The sequence below is a fragment of the Manis pentadactyla genome, chromosome 10 (genome assembly GCF_030020395.1).
Source record: "Manis pentadactyla isolate mManPen7 chromosome 10, mManPen7.hap1, whole genome shotgun sequence".
Lineage (NCBI taxonomy): Eukaryota > Metazoa > Chordata > Mammalia > Pholidota > Manidae > Manis > Manis pentadactyla.
Window position 1 is genome coordinate 11,046,444 of NC_080028.1, and position 19,031 is coordinate 11,065,474.

Here is a 19,031-nt window from a genome sequence, read left to right on the forward strand (position 1 = left end):
TAATACTAGTAACAGTGAGCAGTAGAAGCCTTACCCCAGCTCAGGGTGCCAGTCCTGGCCCCCTTCCCCCTCCTCATACCTGTGCCCTGAACCTGTCTTGTGACTGAGCCAGATCCAGGCATGTCAGCTCTGGCTAAGCAGATGAACCCCCATGTAGCTGAGGAGCCCCTTTGGGGCTTCCTGTGAGAGCAACCTTGCCATAGGCTCCCTGCAAGAGGAAAGGAGATTCATTCATCATTCACCAGGCACTGACGATATGTCAGGCCCTGTACTCTGTCCTTCCTGCAACCTCACATCCCTCTCTGAGGGTAAATAACTTATTCTTTCCATTTCTCAGAAGAGAAGCCTGAGGACAAGAAGTGAAGTGACTATGGAATAAGGATAAATAGGAGTGGTCCTCTTTTGGAATTCATAATGTGAATTCAAGGGAAATCAGCCTTCCAGAAAATGCTGTGGAAATGCTGATAGGGTTAATAGGTAGCTCTGGAAGAGGGAGCGCTGGAGACACAGAAAAGCAAAAATGAAAATGGGCAGGGGGAAGCAGCCCTTCCAGATGGCACCTGGCATTAGCAGGAACAGCTGCCCCAAGCAGTGCTGACCTCAGGAGAGCCGGGGTACTGGGCGTCCCACTGTGGATCACCACTGTTGGCCCCAATCGTAGACAGGGGCAGAAGCAAAAGTACAAGTCAGACAAGTTGGAGAAGGCCATGTCCCCCCATGCACTCACCTGGTCTCCTGCCTGTGATGAACAAGGGACCCTAGTAAGTGGAAAACTGACACAGCTGCTGGTGGCCAGAGGTGTGGACCTATTGCAAGGATTCCCTCACCCCGGCCCAGAAGAAGGTCCTATGTAGCCGTGGCTCAGGTCCTGCCCACCAGGAGTGTGAGGGACTGAACCAGACAATCAGACAGCAGACAAATAAAAGCATGATGTGACCAAGATGAAGTGGAAAAAAAACATGACAATGATTTTGGAAGGGCTGCTATGATGCACCAAGCCCTCAGGTAAGCGACGGAGATAGACAGACCCCCAGGAGCTTACATTATAGTGAGGACTGAGGAATAAAGAAACAGACAATAACAGTACAGAGTACAGAGTATGGTGATCGATTGACAGATGCACAGAGGCTGTGGGAAGCTCAAAGGAGGGTATCAACCCCATCTCCAGGAGGCTCAAGGAAGGGTCTCCAGGGATGCTGTCTAATCTGGTATCTGGTAGTATTATCTTAAATGGAGAGTAGAAGGAACAATCTTCCAGTCATAGGGGGTAGCAACTGCAAAGCTCAGTAATGAGAGACATAAACAAAAACGGTAAATGATTCCCACTGGCTGGGGTGTAGATGGAAATGGAGGTGTGAGATGGAACTCTGCCAATTTCCCTGCCTCATGACCTTGAACAAGTCATGTAAACTCCGACTGTAAACTACTCCCTGAGATAGTCAAAGACATTTAGTTTAATAAGCATCTATTGGACATTCTCTGTGAGCCCCGCACTGTGTCAAATTGGTGCTTCGCAATATGGAGTCAAATAAAAGCTACAGATCCCTACTCTTAGGAAGCATATGTTCTAGTGGAAGAGACAGACACTGTGTAATGTGTTGTGTAAGAATTATGAATAAAGCACTAGGGAGAAGGAAGCAATTAATGCTGCTCAAAAAAGTGGTGACGAGTAGGTGTTCTACCAAGGGCAGAGAGAAAAAAGACATTTCTAATTCAGCAAAGGCAAGGAGGAGGAAAAAGGTATTGATGTATTCATAGAACCGTGAGGCCATGAGTGGTTGCAATGTAAGATTCAGGGTGCAGGGGAGACAAGAGGCGGCTGTGACATCAGGCTGGGACACACAGATGCCTAGACCTTGTTGTCCAGGACAATGACAGTGGGTGTGAAAGGAAGGCCCAGGCCCAAGCAGGTTCACGGGGCTTCAAAGTAAGGCCCTCCTCCAAGAATCACCACCCTCTGGCATCTTGTCCCGGCCCAGTTCTGCAGCAACTCCAGAGGCAAGCTTGAGGGGCTTGGGTGCACAAGCCCAGCTTTTCACGTCACGTACTGGGAAACTGAAGCCCCAGGGGGCAGGGTGACTGGACTGAAACCACGATGTCATACAAATGTGTGTGACACAAAACACCTCTTTACTCCCAGTCCGGGTCTTTTGCCCGTAACTGGCACCCTGCTTCAGAGAAGCTTAGCTTCCTTATTTGTCAACTGTAAGGAAGGAACCTTCAGAATCTCCATGACATTTTGGAAGACTCTGAGGCAGAGGGGTGTAACGGTGCTGGCTGACTTACAAGGCAGAGCTCGTTTGCAAAATCCGGAGCCCTAAGTCCCCACAGCCCTAGTGTCCTCTGGGACCGCCCTCGTGCTCCCGCCTCCTTCCACCTCCCCTTCCGGACCCTCCCCTCTGGCCGCCCGCCTCTCCAGTCCCGCCCCCGAGAGCCACCCCTTTTCTGGCTTCTCCCCAAGGGCCCGCCCGCTCTTCCGGTCCTTCCCCCGCGGGCGCGTTGCTCTGCGGTTCTCCCCGCCGAGAACCCGTCTCCTTCCGGCCCTGAGGCTCCGCCCTTTTAGCTGTGCTTTCCCCACGTCCTCATTGGCTGATAACAGAGCCGCCTCTCAAGCTGCGAAGAGACGAACTCAGAGTGCCTGTCCCCGGAAGTGGCGCTGAAGGCCCGCCCCCTGGGAAGTAACGGCAAACGTGCCCTTGACAGGCGGGGAGGGCCCACGCTGCACAGAGGTAGGAGGTCCGTGCACAGAGTTAGGGGTGTCTCGAGGTGGTGTAGCTTTTGAGGCATGCGGCGGACTCGTTCCTGCGCAGGCCGGCGGCCGAGCGGGCGGACGCTGGGGGCGGGAGAGACCTGCTCACCGGGGAACCGGGTCCCCTGTGGCGTCCGCTTCCCCAGTTCCCTCCTCCCCAGTTCCCTCTGCACACGCGTCCCTTCTTTTTTAGTTCCCCCCAAAATTCCTATTCCTGTGTCCCTTGGTTGCTTTTTGAATTGTCGTGGTTCCTCATTCCTAATTTTCCTCTTCCCTTTGACTCTCATTCTTCACTCACCTGTACTCCAGGAATCTTATGTGCAGTTGACCCTCGAACAAAACGAGAGTTAGGGCCCTACAGTACCCCCGCCCCCGCCGTCCAAAATCCATGTATAACTTCTGTCCCCCGCAGAAACTTAACTAATAGCCTACTGTTGATTTTATGGTAGTTAATGATGGAATAGACTAATATCTACATATATTTTATGCGTTCATGACAGCTGTGCAGTTCATTTGTGTTTTCAAGTTGTCGCAAATCTCCAAAAAATATTTCCAATATATTTATTGAAAAACCCGTGTATGAGTGGACCCACGCAGCTCAAATCCATGTCGTTCAAGGGGCAGCTGTACTTTTTTCCTGGCATTTTGCTTCATGCCCTGCATCTTCAGCCCCCCAGGAATCCCAAATACCTTTTTTTCTATTTCTGTTGTGTTGACTTGCCGTTGTCTGCCCCAGCTCTTCCTACTTCTTCGCCTCACAGATGGCGCAGCGACTTCTCCTGAGGAGGATCCTGGCCTCCGTCATCTCCAGGAAGTCCCCTCAGGGTCGACGGGCACCCCTCACCCCCAGGGTCCTGCAGACGCCACAGTGCAGTCCTGGTGACTTGACGGTAACACCCAGCCAAGCTCGGTTGATATACACCACCAGAGTATGTACAACGACCTTTAACATCCAGGATGGACCTGACTTTCAAGACCGAGTTGTCAACAGTGAGACACCAGTGGTGGTGGATTTCCATGCACAGTGAGTCCTGGGGATCCGTAGAAGCCTGGGGTGTTGCTTTCTCAGGTATTTATTGCACACCTGCTATATCTCAATACCATATTTGATGCTTCTCATACACAGACTCACTGCAATGACTGGTAAGACCCAGGTCCTGCTCTCAAAAGTTGAATGTAGTCTGATAGGAGATAGGCTAATAGATAGTCCAGAACTCCCAGTAATTGGTGCTGAAAAATACTTCTGTTCTGTATCTCACTGCCTGAATGGCTCAGAGGCATCTTCAGCTTGGACCAAAGCAGGAAAAACAATGATTGTCACATCATCCAGCTTTTGGTGTGTACAAGTTCCTGGCCCTGCAGATAAGACGATTTTATTTTAACATCTTGCCACCAAAATGGGGAAGGGCTGGCAAAAAATTATCAGTGCCACTGCAGTGGTGCTCAAGCACGCAGGGGATGGGCAGGAGTTTCTTTTCAGTGCTGTCTGAGTTTGTTTTAGGGATATATAAATGCTTGTAGCCTTCTGATTGTTAGCCTGACTTTCTTCATTTCCATACTGGAGCCTGGCTAAATGCCCGGCTACAAAAAAGCTGGACAAACCGTTCAGAATGAGGCATCCTAGAAGGAGCCTGTACACCCTGAGTTAGTAGTTGGGAGGCCTTCTAGGCAAATCTCTGACAGATTCTTTTGCTTTCTTTCCTGTTGTTCCCCTGACTCACCATGTCGCCTTAGGCAGACCACTTGATGTCCTTGTGCTTCCCTTTCTTCACTTGTAATAGGAGATAAGGCCTTGCAGACTGGGCTTTTAGGTGTTGTGAGTTCATGAATGGAAAGGACTATAAAGGCTGAGAATAAAATAGGAGTCATCAGCCAGGAGTTCATGGAAAGCAGAGCTGTTCTTCTTGCCTGTTATGGTGAGCACCCCGGGCAGGACTTCCAAAGTAGATGTTAAATGCGGTGATATTCCATTTTCTTCTCCAGCTAGGAAGCAAGGTATGACTTTGTTCATTCAGTGACAGCCTATCCTCAAAGAGCTCGCCACCCAAAGGGAAACAACTGTGATTCATGCAGTGCTAGCAGCTGACACAGGGCCTGGGAGGCCACAGAGTAACCTGGGCCGAAAGAAGATACTTGGAACACAACTTGGGTTGCAGTCCCAGCTGGACTTCTTATTAGCTCTGAGCTTGCACAGGCTTCTTGTAAGGGCCTTGGATTTTTAGGAAGATGTTTTCTTTCCCTTTGCAGGGTTGAGAGTTCTGTGCAGCAAAAGCTGGGAAGGTCCTGGCACAGTGACTGGCACCTTGTAGGCACTCCCTGGTCATTGGTTTCACCTCCCTTAAGTTCTGATCTGTGAGGTGTTCAGAGTAACTCTGCAGCTTACAAAGTATGTTTGTCCACATCCTTAGTTGATTTCTCATCACATATTTGAGAGACATAGTCTCTCTTTTTTGAAAAGAGGAAACTGAGGCCCCAGAACACTTAGCTGGTTGGCAAGGAGGCTCTCTTTGAACCCAAACTTTTTAACTGCAAATCCCATATTCTTCTATATGACAGTGTATTTCCTTTAGATAAATAAGTGAAATAACCTTTCTTCCATGAGTCTTCTGATTTTAGAAGTCCAGGACTTGTGCAAATCCCCCAGTTGCAGAGTCCCCTGGCATTACCATTTGGCATGTCCACATTACAGGTTAATATTCAAACACCATAAACAGGTAATAAGGGCAAAAGGTCCCTCAGAAAGTTGTGGGTCAAGGGAAGGTTCTGGGGAGACAGTAGATCAACTGGTGTGTGCTCTTGTGACTGGATGCCTCCTCTCTCCCCTTCTAAGGTGGTGTGGCCCCTGCAAGATCCTGGGGCCAAGATTAGAGAAGGTGGTGGCCAAGCAGCATGGAAAGGTGGTGATGGCCAAGGTGGATATTGATGACCACACAGACCTCGCCTTACAGTATGAGGTATGACTTGCAGGGGGCTGCCACATGGCAGCTGGTTGGGGTTGGTAGAGGGGGAGTCTTGGGGCTGTAGGATAGCTGGTATGGAAGACGTCTTGGGGACCACTTGGTAACCAGTAAGGGGAGTGTCTTGTTTTTGTTCTGGAGCTCTCAGGATCTCATAGCACTCTGCAGATGTGGCTCCATTGATCCTCTGAATCACTTATTTCTTTACCACCTCTATAGAGAGTGGAATATATGACCCAAAACATCAGGTCATTCTCTACTCTGGGGCCATTGATCGATTCCTTTGTTGTTGTGTTCTTCCATCCACATGCTCACTCAGCAGGTATCTGTGAGCCCTGCAGTGTGCCAGGCCTTGTGATTCTGTCACAAAGAGGATGAGCTCCTTGTCTCCACGCAGCCCTTAGTCTTGTACAAGCAAATGGCAGGTAGGCAGATCACTTCAGCATAGGTGAGAAGCTCCAAGAGAAGGGATGCACAGGGACTGACTGTTCTGGCAGAGGGTGGCAAGCAGAGGCTGCCTCACATGAGAGGGACCCTATGAGTGGGGCCAGGGCAGAGGCACAGAGAAGAAGGAAAAGCTGAGAGCCCAGCACACATGGAGACATGAAATAATCCAGTGTGTCTGGTTTGTGCATTCATTCAGCAGACTCACTCAGGCTCTTAAATGCCAGGTGCTGTCACTTGGTGCTGACGGGATAGCAGTGAACAAAGCTGACAAAATCCCCACCTTCATGGAGCCTATGTTCTAGGACTTTAGATTTGGGGTCACCAAACTTTTTCTCTAAAGGACCAGGTGGTACATATTTGAGGCTTGGCATTGGCCTTGATCTCTATTGCAAATACTGAAGGCTGCGACTGTAGCAGGAAAGCCGCCATAGACAGGATATAAAGAAACAGGTGTGGTTGTGTGCCAGTAAAAGGTCATTTACAAAACAGGCAGCAGGTTGCGTTTGGCCTGTGGGCCGTAAGTCACCAATCCCTGTTTTAGGTCATAAATGCTATGTAGAAAAGTAAATCTGGAAGAGAGGGTGGGAGTGCTGAGCATGGGGCTGGGCAAGGTTTCATTTTTTAAAAGGGTGGGCTAGGGGAGGCCTCACCGAGAAGCTGACATCTGAGCAGAGGGAGGGAGTAAAGAGTGAACATCCGGCTCTTTGGAAGAGCAGTCCGGGCAGAGCAGCCATGAAATGCAAAGACCGCAAGGTCAGGGTGAGACTGTTTGCGCGCAGAATAGCAGTGCCTGTGTGCCCGGAGCAGAGCGAGCTACGGGAAGGCAGGCAGGAGATGCGAGGGGTGTGGGGCCTCCTCCAGGCCCTGGAGACCACTGCAGCTGGAGAAAGGGGAGGGCTCCATAGTGGCTGAGTGGCCAGAGGGAGGAACTGAGCAAGGAGTGGGAGGACAGGCTGCTGGGAGAGCTGGGTGCGCCAGCGTGGAGGAGGTCTGGGAGCCACACCGAGAATAGCGTTGTTACAGAGCCATGGTCACACCTGCTGGCCTGGGGACAGATGTGGCGCACTGACAGTTGATCTGGCCCTCAAAGTGTTTCTTTAAAATACCAAACCAGGTGCTGCTGTCCAAAACTCAGATTTCATATAAAAATTCAGATTTCTGGTTCTCTTGAAATAGTGGTAATCTGGCCAGAGTGAACCTTTACCCTCCCTGCTTCTGGGTAACAAGTAACTGAAAGAGGGCCTCTTTCTTTCTCAGAGTTTGGAAATCCAGGCTGCCCTCTCGCTGGACCAGTTCAGGTGGAGATGCCCATCCTCCAGCTGGTTCTCAGTGGCAGGAAATGGGAGGGGGCAAGGGTGGGAGATTAGGCTGCCCTGCCTAGAGGCAATGGAAGTAGAGGACCGGCAGGCAAAGCCCTCACCGGCAGCAGGAGGGCGTAGGGGGTGTCAGCAGAGCAAGACTCCCCATGGCACAGGGCAACTGCAGGCTGCTGTGAGGGCCTGGGGGTGATGCGATGAGCCGCCGTTTGTTTTCAGAATCTCTCCCACTGATCACTCAGTCCAGGGAGCGCTTTTCTGACCATTTAGACGACCCTAGCTTTCTCCTGCTTGTCCGTCCCTCCCCAGAGGCCCACAGCAGCTGTGGGGGTGAGGGTGTGGCCTCCTAGTGTGTGCTGCTGAGAGCTGGAGGTCCCCAGGGCATCCCTGGGCTGATGGGTAGGCTTCAGGTGTCTTAGTCTTCCTCCTTCCACCGCCTGACACCACATCATCAGCCTCAGCCATTGGAACTTTCCAAAAGGTGCACCCTGAGCGCCAGCCATGTTCCAGGAACTGTGGTAACTGGTATGAATGCAAAGAAAAATAACCCAGTTCCTGCCAACAGTGGCACATAGGTGGTGAGAATTCCTAGTACCACTCCCACTGCATTCCAGGGAGCCTGATATATAGTCAGGCACGGAAGTCCTGTGGTTAAGCCTGGAGAGTGAGTGAGTGAGTGAGTGAGTGTGTGTGTTAAGCCTGGACTGTGTGTGTGTGTGTGTAATAAGCCTGGACACTGTGTGTGTGTGTGTGTGTGTGTGTGTGTGTGTGAGTCGGGCACCGAAGTCCTATGGTTAAGCCTGGAGTGTGAGTGAATGAGTGAGTGAGTGAGTGAGTGAGTGAGTGAGTGAGTGTGTGTGTGTGTGTGTGTGTGTGTGTGTGTGTCTGCACAGGGAGCCCTCTCTAGGATCTTCTCCCTCTGTCCACTGTCCGGGTCACGTGCAGGCTACACAGAAACACCTCAAGGCTGCTGGGCCCACGTCACCAGGTCCCAGCCTCCTTGTTTGCCATGCTCTAGACAGGTGTCATTGCAGGCTTAGAAGGTTCCAGTAGGGATTCTCCTGACCCCTCCCCACTCCTTTCCTTCCTCCCTCCGCACCTGTTCTTTTGGAAAAGGGCCTGAAGAAGTTGGTTCAGCCAAGAGATCCTCGTATCTCCTGGGACAGTTCCCTCATTTTCTAAATGTTGGATAAACTTACTGGAGAAATTGTTCTGAACTGCATTCAGGGAATTAGGTGCCTCTCCCCCAAGCTCTCCTGACCCCCCCAATACCAAGCACACTCAGTGAGGCTCTTTCCTCACAAATTGCTCTCCCACTTGCACCCCACTTTTTATGCTCCAGTCAACTGCCCACTCTAAAATTTCACTGTCTCCCAAAGGAGAGGGAAGGGGAAGGCTCAGGGCCTTGGGGTCTCACTGTCCCCCTCTACCCTGAGCATCTGGGCTCCCCTGGCTTGGTGGAGTGAATGGCTCCCTGCTCTCCTGACTCCTTAGATTCCCACTAAGGGACTGGGCATCCCCGATTATTCGGACTTGCCAGCTGCTAGGGGGAAAGAGTGGATCAGAAGGTGGATCCTTTATGCTTTGCCCTTTGACTTCTACTTCTGACCCCACACTTGGGAGTTGTTACCCTTTTATTTTCCCATCTTATAGAGGATGCGATACCCCTTACAAAGCACTAGAAAAACAGCCAAGTAAAAATAAGGGGGTGCCTGTCACCTGTTATCTTACCATACAAACACAATCACTAAATCACTGTTAGCATTTGAGGTAATTTGTTTTGAGTATTTTATTTGAGTTTTTTTCCTTTAATTTCCATATAACCTCTTTGAATAATAATATTTCATAGCTGAAATACACAGTACTTCAATCATTACCACATTCCCCCTGTTTTGGAAGTATTCTGGTATTCTAAATTGGTGCTTTGTAAACATGAATATGATCTGGGTTATTGTTAAAAAACAGATTATGATTCAGTAGGTCCAGGAAGAGTCCAGGATTCTGCATTTCTAACAAGCTGCCGGGTGATACCATTGCTGGACATCTGAGACCAAACATCAAGAAGAAAACTTCTAACACCCTGGGACATGCTGCTCTCGTAACCCCCTCACCTGCCATCTCATCACAGGCTTCCTGTCAGCCAGAGGGTTCACTCTTAGTGGTGTACATCTCAGGGGTTTTGACAGATTTATAATGATGTTATCCACGTTTGCAGTATCGTACAGAATAGTTTCACCGTCCTAGAAATTCCATTTTCTGCCTTTTAGACCCTCCCCCAGGCCTCGGATGACCATGGTCTTTTTGCTTCTCTGTAGTTTTGCCTTTTCCAAAGTGTCATAGAGTTCGACTTGATTTTTTTTAACAATAGTTTTTCCAAGAACCCTCCTATATCCAAAAGCTTTTACAAAGCATTTGTTGTTTCTCATTTGAAGTATGAAATCCTTTTTAATGTTCTTCCTCACCCTGCTGGGACTCAGTATTTATCTCCAGTTCTTTGCTCTCTTGGGCTGAGGTGCAGTGTAGTTTGGTGTCATGACAGCAAAGTTAGATGTTTCAAATCCCAATCTGCTGCTTAGTCACTCAGCCTTCATGCCTCCGTCTTATCTAAAATGACCCCATCTTGAGGCAACCATTTATGAAATAGCTCTCACAAGTGGTTAGCATGTCCCTGACACTTAAAAAGGCCCCAGTATGTAGCAGCCAGGGTGACAGTGGTCTCTTCCTTTGCATTATTCTGCAGTTAGCCAAGGAGGAGGTCCCCAGTCCCTGTGACACCCAGCACTGGGCCTGTCCTTTGGTAGGTCCTTAGCAGTTCACAAATGGAGGAAACTGGGAGAAGGGAGAAGACTTGGCAGGAACATTGAGCTCAGTGGCTGTGTAGGCCGGTTAGTGGGAAGAGACCATGCACATGCCTACCTCCTGCCCTGTGCTCAGGGTCTTTAGCCAAGCATTGGAGGCTCCAGGTGACTGCACAGAGCAGGAGGAGCTGCAGCACATCTTTTCATCTTTTCGTGGGCTCCTTGGTTCCCTCAGTGCTGCCAAGATTGAGAGGGAAGCTGAATTCTTGCTCCACCACTGCCCCTCTTACACTTACATCACATTTCAGAAGCGTGTGCCAAGGGACCTACACACTTCCATTTAAGGCAGTGTTAATAAGCACCAGCTCCTCCTGATTTGTGAGCCAAACTCAGGATCAGCAAAGCCACGTCCTCCTCCTTGGAGGGGAGGGACGTCTCGTCACAGCCCAGATGTCCCCACAGTGTCCGGTAAAATCCATCTTCTGGCAAGACCATGGCTGTGTGTATGTGTATCAGTTTAGACTTAAACTCCAAGAACATCTTTGTTCGGTAATGACTAGACCTTGGTCATTACAGTCAGGCGTGTCTGCTGTACGTCCGCCTGCAGCGTGGTCTGTGTGCACACACGTGGGTGTTTACACAGACACCAGAGGGACAGGACTCATCTGGAGTTCTTGAGGAAAACGGTCCAAATCCACTCCAAGCCACTAGGGTGAACATAGAGTCCTACTTATAAGAAGTAAAAATAATTAGACCACTCTCATACATGCAGCTTTGATATCAGTTACAGGATCGGACAGGATGGGACAAGTCTTGTGCCTTGTGCTTGGTTGAGTTGCAGATTTGAGCTACCCCAGCTGCCTTCACAGACCACCAGAGGGCGCAAAAGAACAAAGCACTGGGCCGGCCCTAGTGCACCTCAAGTGACTGGGGCGCGTTCTGGGTCCTGCCTCTGCCTGTAGACAGGGCGAACCATGTGCTGGACCCTTGCACTCCATGCCATCACCCTGCCAGAGTCAGGAGGACAGGAGCCAGTTGTAGGGCTAATGAGCAGTGACAAGCATGGTCAGCCCACTGCCAGCTGGGTCTGCCCGCACATTCTCTGGGAGGTGTGTCAGCCTGCCAGCCTCAGGGCAGTCTTTTAAGGGACTGTGTCATCTTACCTGCTTTGTTTATCCCCGAAGCCCATTAGGAAAGGGGGCAAGGCCTGCCATATAGTGAGTTGAGTTGGTGGCACCCACCCAAGATGTGAGATTGGGTGGGTCTGGCCTGGGGTTCTTTTATAACTGACATGCGCACGGTTTGAACATTCTAAGCCTTTAGTCTCACTTCCCAAGATGATTCATAGGTAGGACAGCTCTCAGGATATGTGAAGACCTAGTATGTTTGTGTAAATCCCTATTGTTACTTAATAGTTAACTTGTGTGTAAGAAAAGTCTGTCTTGCTCAGTTGTACATTTTTTTCAAATGCCCACAAATGCCAGGCGGTAGAAAATGCACCATGGCAAAGTGGGCAGTGGGCCTCATTTATATACCATGTAATCTACAGGCCCCCTGAGGGAGCTGAAGAAAATGCCTCAGAGGCCAAGAATGTTGCCTCTAACTCCCCTTAGAAATAAACGTCAGATCATATATGGCTGAACCCTCCTCCTACGTGGTCCAGCGTGAGTCAGTGAATTTCTGGACCCTGTTAACCATTCACAGCAGTGAGCTCAAGTGGCTCACGTGACACCCTGTGTTAAGACTTCCCTGACATGGCCTCTGTAGCCACCATTTGTTGGAGGCCCACTGTATGCCAGGCGCTGCGCCACCTTCTACCCTGTTGACGGCCTTGGCCGGTGCAGGGTGCTGAACCGAGACCTTGCGTGCAGCCCCTGTGCCCTCTCCTAGAAGTAGTGCAAGGACCTCCACCCTGCCGCAGAGAACCCCAGGATGAGGGTGATGAAGTGCCTTGCCCAGAGAGGCCCACGGTGGGACAGCCACTTGAGAGCCTGAGCTCCTGACCACTCAGCCTTATTTATATACACATCGTTAATCCCTGTCCTGAACCCTCAAGGTAGATCGGTCATCCCATTTTACAGAAGAGAGTGCTGAGGCTCCGAAAGTAGTGTGCTCTGTGAGTGGCAAAGCCAGGATTTACACGTCTGGTCTCCCCTGTGCCAGGCTGCCCCTGGGGGAAATTCCCCAAGCCCCTCAGCCACTCCCCACCCCCAGCCCTGGCTGGCCTGCAGCTGCATGGGTTATTTTAATCTCCTGTCATTCCAGCCAAACCGCTGGGCCAGTGAGTCAGCCATGCGGTTGGGGGAGGAAGGGTACTGCCGGGAGCCCAGAGTGGAAAAGTCCCTCCAGTGGGCGGACCTCCGGGCCCTGCAGTATCTCTGCACCAAGGGGAGGGGCCCTACCCATGGCTTTGGGCAGTCGCTGCCCTGCCTAAGCCACCAGCCTTCCCCACAAAGACTTGGGAATGTGGTTGAGAAGAATTCCTTTGGCCTCCCTTGTGTCCTCTACCTAGGTGTCGGCCGTACCCACTGTGCTGGCCATCAAGAACGGGGACGTGGTGGACAAGTTTGTGGGCATCAAGGATGAGGACCAGCTGGAGGCCTTCCTAAAGAAGCTGATTGGCTGACAACAGGGAAGACTCCTGGCTGCCCTTGCCCGCCTGAGCCCCTGCGGTCCGGGGTGGGACGCTGACAGAACTCAGAGCCCTTCTGTGCTGGCCCTTCCCCCCTCCTCCCTTCTGTCTGGCCCCTGTGGCCCATGCTTTGGAGACCAGGCCTCCAAACATGGGGACCTCAAGTGCTTGCAGCCTGGCTGACTGCCAGGGTGGCCATCAGAGGAATGGAGCTGCTGCTGATCTGGGGACAGCCTCCTTCCCAGCCACTCTGTTTCTTCTGTCTGCTCCCTCCGGGGCTTACGGCAGTGCCCCTAGAAGGCCTGGAGAGAGCTCCAGAGCCAGCCTGCGGCGTTACTGCTCCGGCAGTCACAGCTCGGTCCTCAGCTCTGTGGTCCCTTCCAACCTGAACCCCGGTGCCTGGCTCATCTGCCTCCTATATTTTCTTCCCTGTGACTGTTTTTTGTAAAAAGAAAAAGAAGGAAAAAAGAAACCCCAACAAGTGGGAGTAATATTTAGTTCTCTCATTTTTTGTAGGTCTGTAATAAAGAACTTTATGTGATCCATTCTCCCTCCCACTGTGAAGAACAGACTCGGGGGCCCCCCACTGCATTACCTTGTAGCCAACCCCCTCCCAAGAGCCACCTCTGTACCTCCCTCCCAGGCATGAGGGCCAGGAACACGCCTTGGGCTGGGGGAGCCCTGCACACCCTTGACTGAGGGAGGCTTAAAACACTACCTTCCCTCACCATTAGCTGGCCATTCGGTTCTCTGAGTAGGTGGCTTCACTGTGAACAAACGACCGAGAAAGCTGGGCTTTGTACTGTTGACAGCTTCTCTTCTGTCTGGGCTCAGGAGCCCTTGTGACTCCTACCCAGACTGGGCCGCTGTCCCTGTGTCCTCTGATTCCCTGCCACCCTTCTTACCCATGATCAGTCCCTCCTGTCACACTGTTTCAATGGTGGCTGCTGTCCTGGGGACACCTTCACCTGCAAGTCAGGCAAGAGGGTGCTTACTGTCCCCGTTATGTAGATAAGGACATTGAGGCTCATGGGGCACAGAGCCAGTTTGTACCCTGATGTGGTTGCCTTTGAGGCCTGAGCTCTTAACCGTGGTCCCTTTGAACCGCCCAGGGCTTCTCTCTCTGCTGACTGGCGTGTGGCCATGCCTATAGGGAGCATGGCCCCCGGAGGAAGCTGGGCGGGCCCTGTGTGTTCTGCAGGAATTTCTCAGTCTAGGGGACAGGATCTCTGACCCTTCTGGTTCCCAGCTCCCCTTGGCACAGGGAGGAGGATGCCACGCTTGCCAGCCAAGAAAGCCTGCCCTTTATCGGCCTCCTAGGGCCAAGCTGCCCTTTGGCTCAGTTGTCCAGCTAAGGTGGCAACTTCCTAGGAGCTGTGGGTACTTTTCAGCAGGGGTATCGTGGCACCCTTCCCCTTGGCCCTGGGTGCTGTGTCCACTGCTCTGTGCATTGTCCTCAAGAGCTCACCTCTTCCCATTGGAAATGCCTGAGTTACTTTGGGGTCTTTGAGGGGTCCACCCAAGGACTGTCAAGAAGGCTGCTATGGCTGATGCAGGAGAGCTGGGTTGCCTCAGAAGTTGCCTGTGGCCTCTGAAAGCTTCTAGGTATTATGAGGGACAAGGGGGTGGAAATAAACCAGCAGCTGGCATTGGTGCAGAAAGGCCAAGAGCTGTATATGAGATGGGTGATAGCCAGTGCTCAGAGGGCACTAACTGGGTGCCAGGCACTGTTCTACACACCTCACCCAGCCCCACAAAAAGCACTATCATTGTCATTCCCTCCTACACATCAGACCTACTCAGAGAGGGTGAGGACCTTGTCCAAGATCATGAGGCCCACAGGCACCTAGACTGGGGTTCAAGGCCAGGCAGGCTGGCCCCTGTCGCTGCACCTCCCTGTCATCTTATAAAATGTAGTGTATGATCTTAATCCCACAAGCAGCAGCCAGCAAGGCAGGTAGGGTCAGCTCATCTTACAGAAGAGTCCCTGATGCCGACGTTGAGTGACTCAAAAGATGCCCAGTGAGTAAGGGGCAGGGCCAGAATTCAGAGATGAGGTGCCCTGACTCCCCTTTCCACTATACCCCACTGCCACTCCTTAAAAGGTATCCCTTGCCAAGCACTTTCTACACACATTACCTCATTTAATTCCTGCCTTGTGAGGCAAGTATTATTTCCGTTTTACAAGTGAAGAAACCAGTTCAAAGAATGGACTTGCCCAAGGTCACATCTAAAAAGTGATAGTGCCAGATCTGATCCCAGGTGGGAGTCTGGCCTCTGAGGGGTAGGTGTGGGCAAGGGCTGGCAAAGGTCCCAGGGCCAGAGGCAGGGCATCTGTGCCCCCGTGAGCTCCCTCTCCTTAAAAGGTGTGCTGCGGTGTGCGGCAGCTGGTGGCTGTGGTCATCCTAGGTTGGCAGTCTCTTCTCAAGTGAGTCATTGGCTGTAAGCCCAGAATCCTCAGGGTGATCCTGCTTGACTAATTCCATGGTGTTGACCTCACCAGGTACACTGCTGGCTCTGCATTATCGGCCCCACTGTTGCCCTCTGGGGACCTCCTTGGGCTCCTGGGCCAATGGAAGAGGGGCTGGCAGTCCTGCTGGGGGATGGAGGACAGCCCTGCCCCTCAGAAGCACTGATACCTACTGAAAGCTGGAGAATGGGGGCACAGCCACAGGCCCCCCCCTCAGCCCCAGAACATCCATGGTGTGGCTGCCGTACATTTACTCTCTGATACTGAATCTATCCAGTTGACCTGAAGACGGGGGTTGGGCATGGAAGCTTGGGTTTGATGTGCTGGCTGCTTTACTTGTGTTCTCTGTTATGATCCCCACCAGCCCCCTGCCAGCTAGGAGTTCTCGCCATTTCACCCAGGGGGTGCGAGGCTGAGCACAGTGATGTCAGGGGGCTGGCTGGGACGCCACTCCACAAGGAATGCTCACCGTCAAAGAGCGTTAGCAGGTGTTAGAAGCACTTGGAATGAATGAATGGTTGTCACTAGGTGGATTCCTTCTAAACACGTGGAACAGGGCAGGAAAACTGACTATGCCCCTCAAGAAGCGTATGCTCCAAGACAGCAGAGCTAAGGGTCAGTCCTGAACTAATGTCAGATCATGAGGTGACCTCATGTATCATCCAGTCTCCCTCGTGAGGGCACAGGGTGGGGGTGACTCGCCCAGGGCACAGCACGTTTGTGATAGGGACTTGAAGCCAAGTGCCATGACTTCAGCCAGCCCTAAAAAGGGAATGAGTCAGGGCCTTTTCTTCCCTTGGCCTCAGGAGAGGTGAGAGAAGATCACCGCCTCAGAGGGCAGTCTCTGGGACCTGGACCTGTCCGGTCAAGGGGATGTTGACAGGGCCACTGCTTGTGCCCTTCCCATCATTCCCTGCCCGGAGCGAAGGGCCCGGCTCCAGCACAGCTCCCACCCCAGCTGCCTGGGGAAAACTGCTCTGGAAAGTGAAGGTAGTTCTGGCTGGGCTGCCGGAAATCCCTAATGTGTGTTCCCTGGGCTGGGAGGGATCAGAGAACAATGTTGGGCCCTGCCGGCAGCAGGCAGGATGCCGTGCGACAAGCCAGGCTTCCAGGCATGTTGCCGCAGTTCCTCTCTGCTGCCTGGAACACCTGCAGGCGTGACCCTGAACCCCAGTCCCCAGGGTGGCTTCCACAGCTCCGCCGGAAGTCTAGACCACTGGTGGCTCCAAGGAGCCTCACCTCTCCAGCCACCCCTGACAGCCTTTTAGAAGCTGGGGGCCCTCACTGCCTACTCCGCAGTGCTGTAACTAGGGCAGGAAGACTCAGCTCTGGCTTCAGATTCTGACTTTGCCACCTACTCGTTGTGTGGTCTTGGGCAGTTGTCTCACCCTCCTGAGGCTCAGCTGTCGCATCAGTAAAATGGGGATCATGCTGGCTAGCACTCGCTGAGTGCACATGACATGTGTCATCTCACAGAGCCTAAGAGGCACGGACTACCATTGCCATTTTACAGATGAGGAAAGAGGCCCAGAGAGCTTAACAAGTGTCCGAGCTCAGGTCTGAACTCAGGTGTGTTGGATTCCAAGGTCTGTGTGTTCTTACCCAGCTGTACTGCCTGCCCTCTGGGACCGCCTTGAGCCTCAGCTGCACCCTCTGCAAGCTGGGGCCAATAACACCACTTCCGTGAGCACTAGAGCAGCATGCACACTGAGGAGCGAAGCCTGTAGAAGCAGTCTAGTACCAATGTCACCAAAGCTGGTGAATGTCCTCCGCTTTGCTTCTCCCCTCCCACCAGCTCGCCCTCACTCTAAGCTGCATCTTGAACAGGAAACACCAGGCTTCCTGAGATAAGGATCCCAGCACCCCCGCATGGGCAGGGCCCAGCATCCTTGTACCAGGCTGTGGACCTTACATTCGTCCCTATGGCCTGGCCCTGGCTCCTGCCACCACCTCCTCCTGCTCTACCCCTTGCACCACCCCCACTGGCCCTGGTGGTACCTGTGGCTTAGGCAGCCCCTGGGAGCTAGAGGTGGTGACCTCACCCTTGGAGAATGCCCTCTGGAATTCACCCTGTATTCTGCATGCCTCCAGGCCACATCTGACTGCCCTCTCACTCATGCCTGTAAGCCAGCCCTCCCCTCACAGCCTCTATGGGGTCAATTCCTGGGAGCTAATTACTAATTGGGAGTGAGCCAGTTTCACCCCTTCAGCCAGCTGGGTGACCATAGGCAAGCTGCTGTCTCTCTCTAGCCTGCTGCCTTTCAGCCTTCAGCAAGGGGACAATCCAGTGTCGATCCCTTTGTGCCCCACACTGCCAGATGCTCCACCCATACCTAACCCTCCCAACGCCCACCTGCGGTAGTGATTGTTGTTTGCATTTCACTTGTGAAGAAACTGGAGCCTAGAGAGGTGGTGTAACGTGCCCAAGACACACCCTGGGAAATGGGCCCAGGGTGGCTTCACCCAGTCTCCTATTACTCCCCCTTTGCCACACTGCTGCCCCCAGGAAGGTCAAAGGATCCCTCTTCTCATGCCAAGACTGGCGACTTTGGGCCTCTCTTACCTGCCTCCCCCACCCTTAACCCCTGGTAGGAGGCAGGAGATTCCCTTTACTCAGGATCTACTCCTAAAACTGGAATATTCTTTCCCGTCTCAACATGGCAACATCACTCCCAAACCTCAGCCAGCTGGTGTCTCTGAGTTCTTCTTGGGGCCCATCTGGTGTAGGAATTAGGAAATCAAAGCATAAGAAGACAAAGGTCCCACCCTCAACTCATTCGCAGCAAACACACTGATATCATCTAAAGTGTAAGTGCCACAGTTGAAACAAGTAACATTTATTTCATGAAGATAAAGTTCAGAATGATTGGAAGTCCTCAAGAGGTGCAAATCTTCAAGGGCTGTCAGACAAACTATGGAGAGGAGGTGGTGTTCAAGATGGGTTTTGTTTTGAAGAACTGAATAGAAGTTAACCTGAGAAGCAAGCCCTGGGACGAGTATTCCAGGAAGAGGGAATAGCATGTGCAAAGGCACAGAGGTGATCTGTTCAAGGAGAGAGGTTGGGTGGGTTGCAGGGGGGCTGGGTAGGGACCCACAGCGGGGCATGTGGGGCAGTCTTTGAATGGAGCCTTGGAATCACATAGACCCAGTTCCAATCCTAGACCTGCTGCTCATTAACCAAGCCTCAGTTTTCCTCAGCTCTGAAATGGGAGATTAGAATTCTCTCCATGGTTAAGAGATTGACATGAGATACTAAATGTAATGTTACAGCATAGTGCTGTTAAGTGATAAGCATCCCACTAAAAGTTTCTAGGCTGTGTATTAGTTTGGCAGGGCTGCCATAACAAAGGACCACAGACTGGATGGATTAAACAACAGAAATGCATTTCTCACAGTTCTGGAGACTAAAAGTCCAAGATCAGGGTATCATCTGGCTTGATTTCTCCCGAGGTCTCTCTCCTAGGCTTGCTGGCAGCCACCATCTTGCCTGTTCTCATATGGTCTTTTCTCTGTGCACTCACATGCCTCATGTCAATGTGTGCAAATTTCTTTTTCTTATAAGGACACCAAATAGATTGGGTAAGGGCCCTCTCTAATGGCCTCATTTTAACATCATCACCCCTATAAAGGCCCTATCTCCAAACTCAATCACATTCTGAGGT

The 19,031-nt window shown here is 51.9% G+C and overlaps 1 protein-coding gene across 2 annotated transcripts; it reads left to right on the forward strand.

Annotated features, from left to right (window-relative positions):
- Positions 1–2,581: 2,581 nt before the first annotated feature.
- TXN2 (thioredoxin 2) lies at positions 2,582–13,440 on the forward strand. Of its 2 annotated transcripts, none has more exons than XM_036891403.2 (4): positions 2,582–2,729; positions 3,486–3,773; positions 5,580–5,703; positions 12,780–13,440. In XM_036891403.2, exons 2-4 carry the CDS (start codon positions 3,511–3,513, stop codon positions 12,891–12,893), a joined length of 501 nt encoding a protein of 166 aa, XP_036747298.1. In that variant the 5' UTR covers positions 2,582–2,729; positions 3,486–3,510; the 3' UTR covers positions 12,894–13,440. The 2 variants fall into 2 exon arrangements, with proteins under 2 accessions (XP_036747298.1, XP_036747299.1); XM_036891404.2 differs by having other exon boundaries at positions 2,611–2,729; positions 3,511–3,773.
- Positions 13,441–19,031: the final 5,591 nt, after the last annotated feature.